This window comes from Trachemys scripta, chromosome 6 (genome assembly GCF_013100865.1).
Source record: "Trachemys scripta elegans isolate TJP31775 chromosome 6, CAS_Tse_1.0, whole genome shotgun sequence".
NCBI classification, from domain to species: Eukaryota; Metazoa; Chordata; order Testudines; family Emydidae; genus Trachemys; species Trachemys scripta.
The window spans coordinates 93,198,864-93,215,581 of NC_048303.1; the positions used below are offsets into that span (position 1 = coordinate 93,198,864).

Here is a 16,718-nt window from a genome sequence, read left to right on the forward strand (position 1 = left end):
CATATCGTGTGGCAGGAAAAAAACTTCCAGAGGCCCAATTTAAGGATGACTATGTAATTGCCAAGTGGGTGCCAAACAGCCTTTCCCTTGGCCAGTTTACACTTGGTTTCAGTTTTCCTCCCTTACTTCACATGCCTTCTGCCTCCCCTATCGACTCTCCCACCACAGTACCTCCACAGACACAATATGGGGCAAGCCAACTACCTTCCGCCCTCCTTTTCCCCTCTCCTCCTATTCTTTTCCAGTCTCTCCCCTTCCCCTTTTTTATAACATCCTCTAGAACAACACAAATCTCTCTATAAACTAGTCACAGCAGTAGCCCTGTCTGTGCCGCGCCTCTCACTCCCCCTGCTTCCCTCTCCCTAACTTTCCGACACCCCGCCTCGGCTAGCCTGCTGCTTCCACCCTCCTGCCGCACCGCTCCCTCCCCAGCGCCCGGGGCCCTGTGCTGGGAGGGGCAGCGCCAGAAGCGGTGTCTCTGCGGCGCTGGATTGAAGGCTAGGTGCAGCCCAGGCGCTGGGAGGATCCGAGGCGGGAGAGAGGGGCGCGAAGAGGCTGTTGGACTTTAACCTCAGTTTTGCTCTGGCCAGGTGAGATTATGGGAGTTTCCTGGGAGAACAGCGTTAGATTTCAAAGCAACCGTGTCGGAGGGTTTCGAGCTCCAGATTCCTGGCCCGAGCTGGGCTGTTTCACTCGCAGAACCCAGCTGTTCAGCTCTCACTGCGTAAGCGAGGGACAACCTCCCCTCCTCCCAACCATCCCCAGTCCCCATCATTGAAGCAGATTTTAAGCCGTCTCCTTCTTCCAAGGAAGTATTTTGCAGTGTCCGAGTGTGACATTTTAAATCTCAGTCATATATGTTGTTTTTAAAATCTCATTGATTAAAATTCACAGCCCTGAACTGATGGCCTTAAATTTTCTACAAGAGTCCTCATAAACAAGCAGCAAACGTATTCCCTTCTGATCAGCCAGCAAACAACACGTGGGAAGTGCGCCAGGATTTATTTTAGGAATTGCAAAGCAAGGGAAGGCTTCCAATAATTAACTAGACTTCAGGGGACCCAGTAGGGAAACTTAAAAACACATCCCATGGGACCAGCCACAAAATGTAGTATCCTCTTCCTCAAAATTCAGGGACTCATTAAAAGTACTGGGAGAGTAAACTGAAGAGAAAACAATTACATATTTTGTTGTCATGGGAAATCTTAGAAGTTTTGCAAAAGCAATATCAGTGAGTCATTTCTCTTCAGAAATGCATGTTGAAGGCTTTCTGAGCATCTGTATTTTTTATTATTGTATTTGTGTTGGTTCCATATTAGTTGGGCACGGCACAAATAATGGGACAACAAGATACAGATAATGAGCTGCCAAGAACCATATAAAAGTATAAGAAACAATCACTATTTTCAAGTGGTTTATTAGAAACTCACAAAACTTATACACATTGTCATTCTGGTATGTAAGTCAGCAAGCAGACAAATTCAGGCTCATAACTATGCAAACTTAAACTAAACCAGATAGCAAGGTCTCAGGTAAATAACAGGATAATTATTGTTAATCTCTTGGTGTTAAATAAATCCTCAAATATTTAAATAAAGTGGTCCATGAAACTGCAGGTCTTTGCCTTTGAAATCACTGGGCTTTGTTTACATCAAACTGAGATCAACCCCAAATGAAAAGATGGCTATACCTTCGAACCACTGATGGCAAAGATCACCTGTTAAAAAGAATCTGGAATTCCAGAGACATTGGGAAAAAATAACACTACCCTTAATTCACAGACCCATTCACAGTCTTCTCAATCAGTACAGCTGAATATCTTATTTAACATACTGAGTTATGTGCTTAGGTTCATATGATAAGGTCAAAACTCTTATTTTTAAATGTCTCTGTGAATTTAACTACACTGTAGTATTCCAGACACCCAAATACATTGACTCTTAATTTACCATTTTTCAGGTATTTTCCAGACATGATTTCTATGAGTTTCACCAAGGCTAGAGGCAGCTCAATCTCTTTTGAACACCTGCACTCACCAGCATTATGAATTTTGGTGCATAAAATAAGAAAACTATAATATAAAATATTTTATTAATATCTATCAAAACCACCTTGGTTTCTTTTTCTGAGTTTCCTTTTGATTTAAAGCAGCAAGAAAGAGGGCCAATATTACCTAAGGGTTCTGTGTGACTATCTTCTGTGCAAACTTTATGCTGCAAATGAATTACTACATCTTCATCAGATAAGGTGCCAAGTGAATACTTTAGCGTGTGTTATTTTATTATCAGTCTTTTAGTGAGAGGCTAGCAGCTCTGGACCAGATTTTGGCTTCTTCTTGTGTGCAAGGGTGGGATATGCCAGAAAAAAGTTCCCTTCCTCTTGTATCCCAGTTCAGGGGTCAGCCGCAGTCTGGTTGGGGGAGCACAGCCATTGCATGAGGCTAGCACGACCCTTTAGGCCTTGGCTACACTCGCGGATTCACAGCGCTGTGAAGCGCGAGTGTAGTCACACCGCCAGCGCTGCGATACCCCTCTGGCAGCGCTGCAAGTACTCCACCTCTCCGAGGGGAATAGCTTGCAGCGCTGCAGGCGCTGATTACACTGGCGCTTTACAGCGCTGCATTCGCTGCGCTCAGGGGGGGTGTTTTTTCACACCCCTGAGCGCAGCAAGTGCAGCGCTGTGAATTGCCAGTGTAGCCAAGGATGAGAGTCGGGATGAACATAGGGTGGTCATTTTGCCCCTCCTTTGCATGGGAGGTCTTGCTGTATCCTGTCAAAGCAAGTCAGATCCCCTGTTACAATATACAGTGGCCCAGAGTCTCAAGAGCAATATCGTCTGAAATAGTCAGAATTCTTGGAGTTGTCACTGCCATCTGAAGGCCGTCGTCTTCCCCACCGCCCCCCCAGCCTCCCACCCGCAATTAAATAAGTCTATTCAATGTAAGAAATGCTGCTGTGAAGTGTTTCAATTTGTATTGCTATATTTCCCACCTCTATTCAAGTCTACATTTTTATTTCAAGTCTTTGGGGGTTGGGGAGGGGATGGTGTTTTTTTGCTATTCTAGTTACTGCTAGTGATTAAGTCTTCCAATATTTTCTCTTTTAGGTGCTTTTACTTCTGGAAATGATGTTTGAGGCAAAGATTTCCCTTTCAGAGGTGATGGCCGCCCTCTTTACTATGACATTAATTTTAATTTCTGTAAGAATAATAGGTAATATGACCAAAAAGCACATCCTTCCCCCAGGTCCATGGTCATTACCAATTGTGGGGAACCTGCTTCAGCTTGGAAAGCATCCTCACCTTTCATTTATCCAAATGAGGAAAAAATATGGGGACGTGTTTCTCCTAAAGCTGGGGATGGTACCTGTTGTGGTGGTGAGCGGTCTAGATATGGTGAAACAAGTGTTACTCAGAGATGGAGAGAGTTTTGCTGGCAGGCCCAAGATGCACAGCTTTTCTTTCTTTGCTGATGGAAAAAGTCTGTCATTTTCTGTAGAATATGGAGAGAGCTGGAAACTCCACAAGAAAATTGCCAGTAAAGCTTTAAGATCCTTTTCGAAGTCAGAAGCCAAAACCTCTACTTGCTCTTGTCTTCTGGAAGAGCACGTATGTGCAGAAGCTTTAGCACTGGTGAAAATGTTCTTGGAGCTCTCCTTAGAGAAAGGTGCCTTTGACCCCACTGGTATTACTACCTGCACAGTTGCAAATGTTGTCTGTGCCCTGTGCTTTGGCAAAAGGTATGAATATAATGATGAAGAGTTTCTTAGCATGATTAGGATCAATGCAGATTTTCTAAAAGCCACAAGTATTGTCAACCCAGCGGATTTTATACGTTGGTTTCGGTACCTTCCAATCCCTGCTGTGAAGGCTGCCCAGGGGTTTTATGAGGTCTTAAATAACTTCATCGCACAACGAGTAGAAGAACATTATACCACATATGATAAGGTGAGACTTCAAAACTATAGACCAATAACAGCAGTTTTGTAATGAGTATTCTCTATTGCTGCTAGGCAGAGAGAATCTGCACAAGTAAGATTTGGGTCCAAAGTTGAATTTTTATGGCTCTGTTTAAAATGCTGACATGATTATCTACTTGTACATTGGTTTTGCTGGCATACCTCCTTTAAAGTTAATGGAATTAAGCCTAAATTTGGTGCAACAGAGCAGAGGATCAGGCCCCTTGTTTTAAGCAGGCTTGTATACAGTCTTTTCATAAATGCTGGAAATTAATTCAGCAACTCTTCATATATGACACAGACCAGGACTAATGGGAGGGCTACAGAAACCTGTCAAGACTGAAGTAGTTAAGAGCTGTACTGAGGAATCTCTCACTTCCTCCTAGAAGTATAAGCCCATACAAAGGAAATTAATTAGCATGGAAACAAATGTGCTTGGATACTGATATTTTTTTTAACTCCAGAAGAAAAATTTCCATGAGACCACTTCTACCAATCACTAAATAAACAAATAATAATAATAAAAAGTTCCCCGCAAACCTGATGTCTGCATCTTCTAAAGAGATTTTTGAAGGAAATAGCACCATTTACAGGATTATTTTTTAAAGTTGTTCACAATGAAGCGTTTTGGTCCTGAATAATGTAAGGACCTGATTCTCATATCAGTTGCACTGGTTTTACAACACTGGGGACCCAGTTCCATAACATTCAGTGGAGATACTCCAGATGTATGTGTGCAATAGAGAGGAAAACCATACCCTACACCTCAGACTCCTGGACATTCCTTACAGATTATTGTGGGGAAATTTCTTGAGTCTTTACTCAGTTAAATCCCATTTACTTCAATAAGAGATTAACCTGAGTAAAAGAAGGAGCAAGAAAAGAGGTCTGGGTTCATCCTTCCTTCCTGGTTGTCTGTAGTGAGGGTCCATTCTTCTGCCCCAGCTCCTCTTATCCCATTCTGCATCCTGTCAGCACAACTCCCTGACCATGAATTCCCACCATGAAGGGTTCTAAAGAAAATTTAACACAGATCCATTATAATTTGGTGTGGCAGAATTTAATTATTTATAATTGTGACAGATATTGATACTTATTTTTAAGCTTTTTATTATCTATTTAAATTTTCAGAATTGCACAAAATTATGGGTTTTAAGCATCTTTTTGAATGTTTATCTATTTGAATTTTAACAGTTGTGGGGGATTATGGGGGCTGGGTGAATCAGCCAATAATTATTCAATGACAATAGACATTGAGATGTACAAAGTTAAAGCTTTATAACCATTAAAACACAAATGGTTAATATAGTACCATGTCAAAATATACAAAGTAAATATCCTTAAATTAAACTCTAATATGTTCTCAAGGAACATTTTTCTTACTTTGCCTGTCTGTACATTTCAATTATTATTAATGGACTTTTTTTTCATTGTTTTGCATGTTTGATGTTTACTGATATTTATTGATTTAAAAATTTTGAATGTTTCCAAGCCTAATCATAAGTACAGCTCCACTATAATACAGCCCCATTTTCCTGTTGGTTCCCTGCAAGATTAGTGAGGTGATGATGATATCTCCCGCAGCTAAATTCCCAGCCCACCCATGCCACTGCCTGCTCTCTTCCTACACCTGGGTCAGACAAAGGCAAGATCCATTAGTGGAAGACCCTTCGTTGGGTGGATTAGTAGCACAGTACTTCAGGATTTGGCCCCATGCTTTTTATAATGAAGAGTGGCATGGAGATTTTCAAAGACCCAAAGGGCAGTTAGACAGCCAAGTTCTTCCAGAGTAAATCTACAGACTTCTAGTATTTCTGTCCCTCATTTTACTAAGTAATTTTTTAAATGTAATCTGCATATTATTAAATATGCGCTCAGATGAATTCAATTATCTTGATTTTTCCATTTCAGGAATAATCAAATGAAAGGAACTTTCCGTTTCTACTAGTTAGTAGTACATATTTTCAGGCAACAATTGATAGAATGGTGTCAGATTTTGATGCAGTGTAACTCTATTGATTGAATGGCATTACTCTGGAGTTACAGAATGTAAATGAGAGCAGAATCTGGACCATGTTTTTTTTGAGCTACTGCTGACTAGTAGCTTAATTTTCCTTTGCAGAAATATACAGAGGTCAGTTCTTTTCCAAGATAAATTGCCATGCTTTGTGGCAAATATTTAAAAAATATTAATTGTACTAGCAAGAATAGTTTTAGCAGGAATTTCCAAGATTCATGAAGATACATGGTCTGTGCATCTCACGTTAGGAAACTACTGGTTACAGAATGTTGTGTTAAAGCTTGTTGGATGTCAGAGATTTTTGTTTCCTTTTAGAATCATCTCAGAGACATTACTGACGCTCTAATAAATATAAGCAATGACAAAGGAAGTGATGGAAAAGCTCCACCCTTATCTAATGATAAAATAATAAGTACTGTGAATGACATCTTTGGAGCTGGTAGGTATTAAAAAAATCTAGCCAACCTTTTAAACACCACTCTTGGGAGATTTTCGGTGTACTTCAACAGGCATATATCCTGGGCCTGATTTTTCTCCCATGTACATCAGTTTTATTCCAATGCAACTTCATTGACTCCCTGGCCAATATAAGAGGAGAATCAGGTCTTATGTTTTGTGTGTGTGTGTGTGTGTTTAATCCAATTTTTATTAAAGCAGCATTCTGGTTACCCATTTATTTTGCAGGGTTTGATACAGTATCAACATGTTTATTTTGGATCTTCCTATATTTGGTAAACAACCCAGACATTCAGACAAAAATTCAAGAAGAAATTGGTAACGTATTTACTTTTTCAAAAAATGAAGCCCCGTGTCAATTTCATGAAGCACATTAAACATTCCTATTTTTTTCTTTGAAGATGGAAAGATTGGACTCAGGTCACCAAGATTTGATGACAGGAAAGATTTGCATTATACGGAAGCTTTCATAAGTGAAATCTTAAGGCACACTTCATTTATACCATTTACCATTCCTCACCGGTAAGAAGCAAAACACAAGTTTGTTTCTGTCTAAATAAAATGAGTTGTAGAGATAATTATTATGCTTCCTTTCTGAATTTGAGATTGAAATCCCCATTTGTCGATTTTTCCACTATAGGCAAGGTGAAATATGTGAAGGAAATTAAGGAATTCTGATACTGTTATGACAGTGCATCACAGTCGTAGCTTAAAATGAACACCAGATGCTCAGCTGGTGTTAATTCATGGCACTCCATGGAAGTAAAATAGAACTCCACCTATTTACATCAACTGTCTTCTTGCTCTACCATAGACATTAAGGGCCTGATTCTGATCTCACTTATACCAGTGTAAATCAAGAGTAACTCAGGTTGTATTACATCAGTGTCAATGGGTGTGAAATCAGATTAGGCCTTTAGTTTGCAGGAACAGTTTGCTGTTGTAGATGAAGGGGATCAAGCCTGGTGCCTTGTGACATGGTCTAACATTCAGTAACAATAAGTACGATCATCCAACCATTAGATATAACCAGAGGGATAAGAAAAAGGACTATTTTGTTCCCTGAATGTTCAGATAATCAGCATATGTTGATATGATACATTTTCCTTTTCTAGTGCAACGAAAGAAACCATTCTCAATGGGTACCTCATTCCCCAAGATACCTGTATCTTTGTTAATATGTATCAAGTAAATCATGATGAGTAAGTATCTGCCAATTTGTTTATATGTTTCATAATGACATTTGGCACTTTATTATAGTCAGTATTTTCACTTATGTTTATAAAATGATAACGTGTGTTCACTTGGACACATTGTACATTACTATTTTATATCTATACAAGGATAATGCAGTTCTCATTCTCCTCAAAACAGTCTATGAAGATGATTGGAACAGAGACAGCCATTTGGAAACAGATCATTGGGCCATCTAGCACAGTACCCTGTCTCCAACAGTGGCCAATACCAGATCCTCCCTGGAAAAGCCCCAACATGCACTTTATCAATGTATAGTCTTAGGTGATATGGTGCAGAGATTATTTCTAGACTCCAGCTGTCAAACAAAGCCTGATAACTGTAGTAATTTTAGCCTAGTTAGCGCAACTGCCCATGTTTTTCTTATTCTTATAAAGTAGAGTCTAAATCCTCAGCTGAGGTTAAAGAGTTCTCAGTGCAGCTGAATGGGGAATGATGGGGTGGGTTTCGGCCACCGATACATTCCTCCAATCCGGGGGCAGTTTGGGTGTTGGGCTGGGCCCTGACACAACTCAAGGCTTCTCTGTTTTACACCAGCTATCTATGGCCCCAAGGAGTCAGCCCAGCACCTGGGGATCATTGGGGCACAGGGATATCCTAGTCACACCCAATTTTCTTTGTTCATCCCTTTCCCTGCGGTGCCTCCACTCTACCTAGAGAGTACCCAAATAGAGAGTTAAACTAGCTTTAGGACTGGTTTTCACCAGCTAAATGAGCAGTAGATCTGGTCCACTTCATGCTTTACCCAGTATGGCCCTGAATCTGATCTCACTGAAACAGAATTTACCCCACTGTAATTCTGCCAACTTCATTGGACTTTCTCCTCCTTTATGCTGGCATCAGTGAGAGCAGAGGCAGGCTTCATTTGTTAATCATTATCTGAGGGAGGGAACATCTCTGCTAGGTTCTCTTTGTGCAGTTTTCTTCCAATTTGTTCTGTCAGTGAAGCGGGGATCCCCACTTTGTGATCTTCAGGGAACCAGGACCACCCATTTGGAGGTTCTGTGCCTCTGCATTGGGCTGTTACTTTCCCACTGCAGTCTCTAAAGGATGCAGGTAGATATAGCATGCATCCCTCCAGCACTGCTCACTACTGTCAAGGTTCACCCATTGGGTAGCCCCCTTTGGAATCTACTCCATGCATGGATCAAAGGAGTACAGTTGAATGATTAAACAAAATTCAATTTCATGCCCTCTTTACATAATTCTGGGAATTTTTGAGAAAAACCAATGCAAATTTCATTTTGACTTATTCAAGAACTCAGATTGGTCATAAGTAAATTCATTCATTTAGAAGTACAGGCTCTGTATTTCTGTCTTTGTTTTCTGTACATGTGATATTCTGTAAGGGCTTTTAAAAATTTATTTCTTTTTGCCATAGAACATTATGGAAAAATGCTGATTTGTTTAGACCGGAGAGATTTCTGAATGAAAACGGTGAACTCAACAAAAGCCTTGTTGAGAAAGTTTTGGGTTTTGGAATGGGAATAAGAAAGTGTTTGGGAGAAGACATAGCTCGTAATGAGATTTTTATTATTCTCACCACCATTTTGCAACAGCTGAAGCTTGAGAAATGCTTTCAAGACCAGCTAGATCTGACCCCGGTGTATGGATTATCCATGAAACCTAAACCATACCAAATTCAAGTGGCACTGCGGACCTGAACAGTGCATCTGGAGAAGCTGCACTTCAAAACATAATTATCACTCAGTACATTAGTGTAGGGAAATCTATTATCCATAATGTAGGTTATCCATTACCTAAGCTACTATAGTGCATTTTTAAATGAAAGGTGTATAACAATAAACACAATCTCCTAAATCACCTTCTCTCTGATTGTACTAATCAGTTAACTGCAGTTTATGTTATTGCTAACTGTTTGAATAAGTTGAGTTAATTTTTGTTTGTAACTGACTATTTTAGTGCACCTCTTCTCACTGATTTCCAAAAATAAAGTTTAAAAATGCTTTTCAGTTTTAATTAAGAAAGTCAAGGTTATGTTCAATGAAATCTTCCCCCACAACAAATTATTCCATGTTCCCTCTCACTGTTGTCTCTTTTTTATTTCATTGCCTTAAACTTGAAGATTCTTGTAATTGCATGAAGTGTTTTTATACTAGGGCAGTCTGAGAGGACATTTCAGTATATAAAGAACATAACACAATCTGTCTTACCTGTCAAGGTGTAATGATATTTTTTGCATGATACATTTAGTTGCAGCTGAAGTGTAGGGAGGCTGACAATTTATTTAATTTTTAAATTTATAATTTAGTTTTGGCATTAAGAGGCCAAACTCTGGATCCCAAGCCAAAGTCCAAGTAAACAGACCTTGCACTGTGGCCTGAAATCATTTCCCCAGGCAGTGAAGCACCAATGTAGCAACTCTGCAGCTGTTACTACAGCCCTTGAGCTGTAGTAGCAGCTGCATTCACTGTGCCATCACTTACCCTCCCATCTGGTTAATCTTGCTCAGTTCCAGGCTTTGATACAAAATAGTGTCGCCTTTCTCAAGCAGCCAGACCTTGAAGCAGCACATGAGCTCAGTAAGATCCCTTTGACCGTGAATTCTTCAGGAACACCACATTCTCTGAGGAGGGACTGTGACTTCTGATACATAGGACATTTAATTCATTCTTTCAAAGCCTGAATCATTCCCATACACACCCAACTTGCCTCCCAGCCCAGGACAAAGTGTGAAGGAAGGGGAAGGCTCCCCTGTGGTTGTGTTAAGGCTTGGTGTGGTTAAATTCTTCATTTACTTTGTGAGAAAACAGTGTTAGCAAATAGGTCAGATTCTCACTACAGCAGTTCCCCACACCAAAGATGCATGGCCTCAAACACCAGCTTTCTCATAAAAGCCCAAATAAGGAGAAGAAGCCTTTGATGGCAACGATTCGTTACAGCAAGTAAACAACTAGAACAGCTGCCAGAAGGGGTCAGGGAGTTGTGTGTTAACAACATAGCATGCAAGGCTATAGGGCAGATCTGCCAGGTGCATTTGTTTCAGGATCATTAGCATCAGCTTCACTTCACAAGCAGGAAGGGGAAAACTGATGCATTCCAGGCTGAGGTGTAGGGAGGCTGACAATTTAATCACTGCAGTAAGTGAAAGAGAGCAGTGGAGGCAGACAACTCATTGGGAGCTAAAGTAGCATAGAGGAGCAGTGGGGACTCCTTCTGAAGTATTGTATGGCCCCCACCCCATAATCTTTAATGCATTTGTGCTGTGCCATAGGGAAATGCTATTATCCCACTTACATACAGAGAGACCTGAGGCAGAGTGAAACTAAGTGACTTGCCCATACTCACACAAGCAATCTGTGACAGAGTAGAGGTTTGAACCTATATCTCCTAAAGCTGAGGCTGGTGTGTTAACCACTGAACCATACTTTTCCCCCCTAAAAGTAAAATGTAATGAAAGAATATGTGAAAATTAATATTCTTAGTGGTTTCATAAAAGATCTGATCCAAATTCCAGTGAAGTCATTGGGTGTCTCTCTATTGACTTTGGTGGGCCTTAGACTAGGCCCAAAGAAAGAAGGGAAGGGGAATTATTTGTGCTTATAAAATGTTTTGTTTGGAAGCTTAAGTGGTTACTGGTTATAAGACATTAAAGAGAAGCTACAAGCTATCAGCTGCATTCATTACTTTTAAGTTCATGTCTCACAAGTAATCACTCTCTCCTGCTGCCTAATGCACTGCATGTTGGGATAGGGCATAGGGTTGGACAAAGGGTTGTTTACTTTTGTTGTCTAAGTGTTTGACTTCTATTATTTGGGTTGTATTTTTAAAGTTGTTATAGGGTGGTGTAAACACTTCTGTTACAGTAGCCATTATTTGCTGAAAATGATAAATGAGATGGCCATTTTTATACCTGCTCAGTTGTAACAATAGTATCCTGTAATATAAAAGAGGAAGATGCAATATTTTTAGTATCCTATATAGAGGCTTAGAAGGATGGTGGGACAGGAGTAGCCCAGAGGTGGAATCAGGTCAGATCTCCTCGACCAATTTTGCATTAGACTTGGGCTAAATAGGGAAGTTACCATTTCTTTTCATACTGAAGTTTGCTCATGACAGTGTATTTTATTCTGCTGCACACAGAAAAGGTCAATGCCTGTTGAATGGGTAAGAGCTGCATATAGCGAGAGGTGCCACAGATCCAAAATCTGCTCTGACTTGTGGCAGGGGAAAAGGCCTGCGGCAAAATTGAGAGAATTGACTTAAAGTCACTTTTTCCCCCTTCCCCACCCCCAGCAAAGTTGTACCAAGTGTTTCTTGACTTCACCTTCAGGCCGTTTGTGTCCTTTATGCAATTCTTATATAATTTTAATAAGGATTTTTCTTTTTCCTCCTTCATGGGTTAGTGAGTATGCCCAGAGTGCTCCTATAACATTCCCTGCTTAAATGGAGGGGGGGAGGAAGGGTGGTTATTAGCTCTGCTGCATCAGAAGAATTGGCATGTGCATCACTGAGTGGTGAAAACACAGCAGCGCTCTTTTCAGCTGGAGAGTCTCTTTAGTTATTTATGTCAGCACGCTTTCTTCTCAGGCACATTGCTTTAGTGAATCTCATTATTAAGGATACTTACCCTGCTTGCTTCAGGTAACTAACAGAATAGCTTGGGTTTGTTTGGTTTTTTTTGTTTCTTCCTCCCTTCCCTTCCAACGAGTATTACAGCAGTTAAGTGAGCTGATGGCACAAAAGATTATTCTCTTGGAACAGGGCTGAGAGGACATAATGAGAGACACTTGCTAGTTTTTTTATTTTTAAAGAAATAAACATAAGTTAATTGTATTCCTTTAAATACATTTAAAAATATGTTCCTAGTAAAGCACTATCTCCTACACGCATCTCCTTTTTACAGAAATGTCATTTTATCTTGGGTTAGCATTTAAATTCCAAGGGGGGAATTTAAACCTTTTCAAAACTTTGTACATGCAGTAACAAACTAATGCAAAATTATCTGTTGCCCCCTACACTGCTCCCTCTAAATGCTGAAGTAAAAGACTTGTTTTCAACTTAGTATAAAGGGGGTGGCATTAAGGATGCAGCTTTGGCATTTAATTCTGAATATACTTGGTTTTGTGGGTTGTGACAGGGTGCGACTCACCACTGCAGCACCCCCTACTGGATGTCCTGGCAATCAGCTCTGCTAGCTGATGCATTTCGCCAGCCCTCTTCTGGTGGCATTTCGCCATCCTCACTTCTGCTCCAGTGACCCACATCACTCTCATGACCACAGCATCCTCTTCATGACACAGCCCAGTCCAGCCACTTCCTCAGTGGCTAGTAGGGTAGGGGAGGACCCAGGCCTGCTCACTACTGTGGGTCCCAGCCCAGGTACCCTGTAGCTGACTGCCACTTGCTGCATCCCCTCTGACTCCTCTGTAGAGCTCCCTGGGTAGGGTGACCAGATGTTCCTGATTTTATAGGGACAGTCCTGATATTTGGGGCTTTGTCTTATATAGGCACCTATTACCCCCCATCCCAATTTTTCATACTTGCTGTCTGGTTACCCTATCCCTGGGCTACTTCCCCTGTTCCCCATGGCCGCAGCACCCTCTTTGTCCTTGCCTCATGGCCTCAGCCTGCAGATCCCTGCAGCCCACCTGGAGCTACCTTGAGCTTCCCAGGTTTCTGCCTGCAGCACTGCTTTATCCCAGGGTGTTTGCTGTCATCAGCCTACAAGGCAGCCAGTCCTCCTCAAGCTTCAGGGAGTGATTAAAGCTGCGCTGCGCTGCTCTGCTCTGCTCTGCAGCCCTTCTTATATAGGCCAGCCCGCCCCTGACTGGCTGCTCCTCGCAGCTCCTCTCTGATTGGCTGCCTCCTGCACAGCCTCCCAAGGGCTCTATTAACCCCTCAGAGCCCAATGTGGTGCAGGCACCCCATCACATGGGTACTCAGAATAACCTACCCCAGAATGATCAAAAATCACATTTTGTATGTGTGTGTTTTTAAATCTGCTTTCTGATTTTTGAGCCTTTAGGGTTCACACTTTCAGGATTTTTTCCACAACCATGAAGGTTTGAAATAAAAAATGCTGAAATTTTCATATATTCACATTACTTGAGGAACTGGGGCTTTAAACACTGAATATTGTAAATCAGGGCAGAGTTAAGATGGTATGGGCAACTTACCTTAATTGTTAATTTCCATACTTTCCATGGGTCACTTGCAAGGTTAATCTTAAATCTGAAGTTCCTGGCTTTTGAAGGTGGTTGTATGGCTATCACCTCTCTTTAATAACCCCTGAAGTTAATGGTAGCATTATTTTGCCCAGTACAGGGGAAAGAGGTCCTCTCCATCTATAGTTCAGAAATAGGCATATTTTCCATTAATTATTTAATATGTTTGTTTTCCTTCTTGTGTTTGGTAGCCTACAATTTTACATGAAAGCTTTGGCATTTTACTTACATCAGTTGATTTTTGCCATACTTGACATTTTCTATTATCAGAACAATTTTTACCCTTTTAACAAAATTGGTACCATTTTCATTTTTCTAACAGGCTTGATTCATCAGAAAAATGCATTCCCAAGGAAAGAATGGTAATAATGGAAGTCTGAAAAGGAAATTGTGAAATCTGCTGTTGTAGAGTATTAACAGAACACACAAGACACGGGAAAGAACATAAGGTATAACATAAGTAGGCCCATAATGGAGACTTGGATCTCAGAAAATATGGGGCTGCTTTCTTAGTTGATCTAATGGAAAAAGTACAATTCTGTCTGCCTTAACTCAGAGATCTGATGAAGATGATGCCTGTTCTCGTTCCCACTAGTAGTGCCTCTAGAAGTCAACAAATCCAAAAATCATGCCAGTGTCATGTCATCTAGTCTTTGGAGCATTCAGCAGGTAGATAAGAGTAAGGATGTCCAGTGTGATGAGGGACATTACACTTGAAAGTGCCTTCTCAAGGTACCTAGCATGAGATCCTGCCTAAGTGAGAGGGAGCTGTTTTAGGAATACTTGATGTAAGATGGATGTGTCAAAAATAAAAAGTGGCCATAAGGGCAGCTTAGAAGTGCAGTAAGATAGGAGGAATGCAATTTGTCATTTTCCTACATCTTCCTTAAGACAGAGAGCTCTAGTGAGCACTCATAGTTTTTATATTGGGAAGGTTAAAAAAAAAAACACCCTCTAATAGATGAGATATAACCCTGCGGTAAATTGCAGAGTACTTTGCATAAATAAAGGTAAAGGGTCTGTGGGTGAGTATGTGTATACACCTTAGTGTTTTAGTCTTGGCTGAGAAATTGTATGACATCCAAGTAGTCCCAATCAAGTAAGTGCTGTTTATTAGACTGAGGAAAGGAGACCTCGTTCTACATGTGTTTTCATATTATACTAGTAGTTCTGATGGCCTAAGAAAGTGAATCCTGTAAGATAAGTGTCTGAGCCTGTACTGTAGCCCCATCTGCTGGGTGCTGTTAAAATATAGCTCCTTACACCTTGAGGTTCAGTAAAAAATAAACAGTATACCAGTCAAAGTCACAGACACTTCCCTACATGGAGAACGATCGATTCTGTGCTATCATATGTTGTGGAAACCGGCAGCTGTAAATCTTATAATGGAATGAATAGTTGACAATTAAAAAGCAAAATACTAACATCTATACTATTATATAAAACATAACATATTTACCTTTGTTAAAATCCAGATTTAACCCACACTGAGAGTAGCCTAGCATTTCTACAAAGATGTTCATTAATTCACTTTTTAGCTACTAAAGGACCACAACATTTTGTACTTTACTGCAGCTGAGCCAAAAGTTGTAGCATGAACTGTTGACTTGGGTGTGACGTTCTGCCATGTCTCCACCATAGCTATGCCATATCTAGCCTATAGGGTAGATGTACTATAGCAACGGAAGGGGTATTTCTGTTGCTGTAGGAACACCACCTCCCTAGCAACGGTTACACTGGGGGTTAGGTTGGCATATCTACAACAGTGGCTCTCAATCTTTCCAGACTACCGTACCCCTTTCAGGAGTCTGAATTGTCTTGCGTACCCCCAAGTTAGCCTCACTTAAAAATGACTTGCTTACAAAATCAGACATAAAAATACAAAAGTATCACAGCACACTGTTTCTGAAAATTGCTTACTTTCTCATGTTTACCAAATAAAAATACAATAGATCAACTGGACTATAAATATTGTACTTACATTTCAGTGTATAGTATATAGACCAGTATAAACAAGTCATTGTCTGTATGAAATTTTAGTTTGTACTGACTTTGCTAGTGCTTTTTCTGTAGCCTGTTGTAAAACTAGGAAAATATCTAGATGAGTTGATGTACCCCATGGAAGACCTCTGTGTACCCACAGGGATACAACACTCAGAGATGAGCAACATAGGTAGGTTGATCTAAATTTTAAGTGTAGATCAGGCCTTATTTAATGCCTTCACTCGTGCTCATGAAAAAAGGGTTAGCTGCATATTGATGAAATTCAAAAGTTGGGCAACAATTCATAATTTGTTCAGTTAATTTAACCGTTTTTTCTATTTATGAACTATCCATGAGCCACTCATTCTGTCCTTGAATTTATTCAAGAGTCAAAATCAGTAATTCAGTAAACAAATTATGCTTGGCCTTCCTAGGGTGACCAGATAGTAAGTGTGAAAAATCGGGACAGAGGGTGGGGGTAATTGGCACCTATATAAGAAAAAGCCCCAAATATCAGGACGGTCCCTATAAAATCGGGACATCTGGTCACCCTAGGCCTTCCAGTTCTATCCCAATCACACAGCCAGTTTCGGGGCCTGCTTGGGGGCTGAGAAGCCATCACCCTTCCCCCATCTCTGCATAGGAGTTCTTCTCCCTTCATCCCCTTTATTCCTTCTTCCTTGTTTTCTCTCCATGCTGGAGGTGGCATCCAGTCACTTTTGACACCATGTCATTGCATAGTGCAGATAGCAGCATGGCACGCTGAGACACATGGTTGTTTGTGACAGAGGTAAGTGCTTTATTAGTAATAAACCAGAAGTGACACAGATAGAGTTGGTTAGATTTTTTGACACATGTGGG

General features: G+C 40.7%; 1 protein-coding gene across 1 annotated transcript; it reads left to right on the forward strand.

Moving 5' to 3' along the window:
• The first annotated feature begins 261 nt into the window (after window positions 1-261).
• Window positions 262-9,659, forward strand: LOC117879375 (cytochrome P450 1A5-like). Its single transcript, XM_034774519.1, has 7 exons — window positions 262-590; window positions 3,106-3,945; window positions 6,292-6,415; window positions 6,661-6,750; window positions 6,834-6,954; window positions 7,548-7,634; window positions 9,068-9,659. Exons 2-7 carry the CDS (start codon window positions 3,124-3,126, stop codon window positions 9,348-9,350), a joined length of 1,527 nt encoding a protein of 508 aa, XP_034630410.1. The 5' UTR covers window positions 262-590; window positions 3,106-3,123; the 3' UTR covers window positions 9,351-9,659.
• Window positions 9,660-16,718: the final 7,059 nt, after the last annotated feature.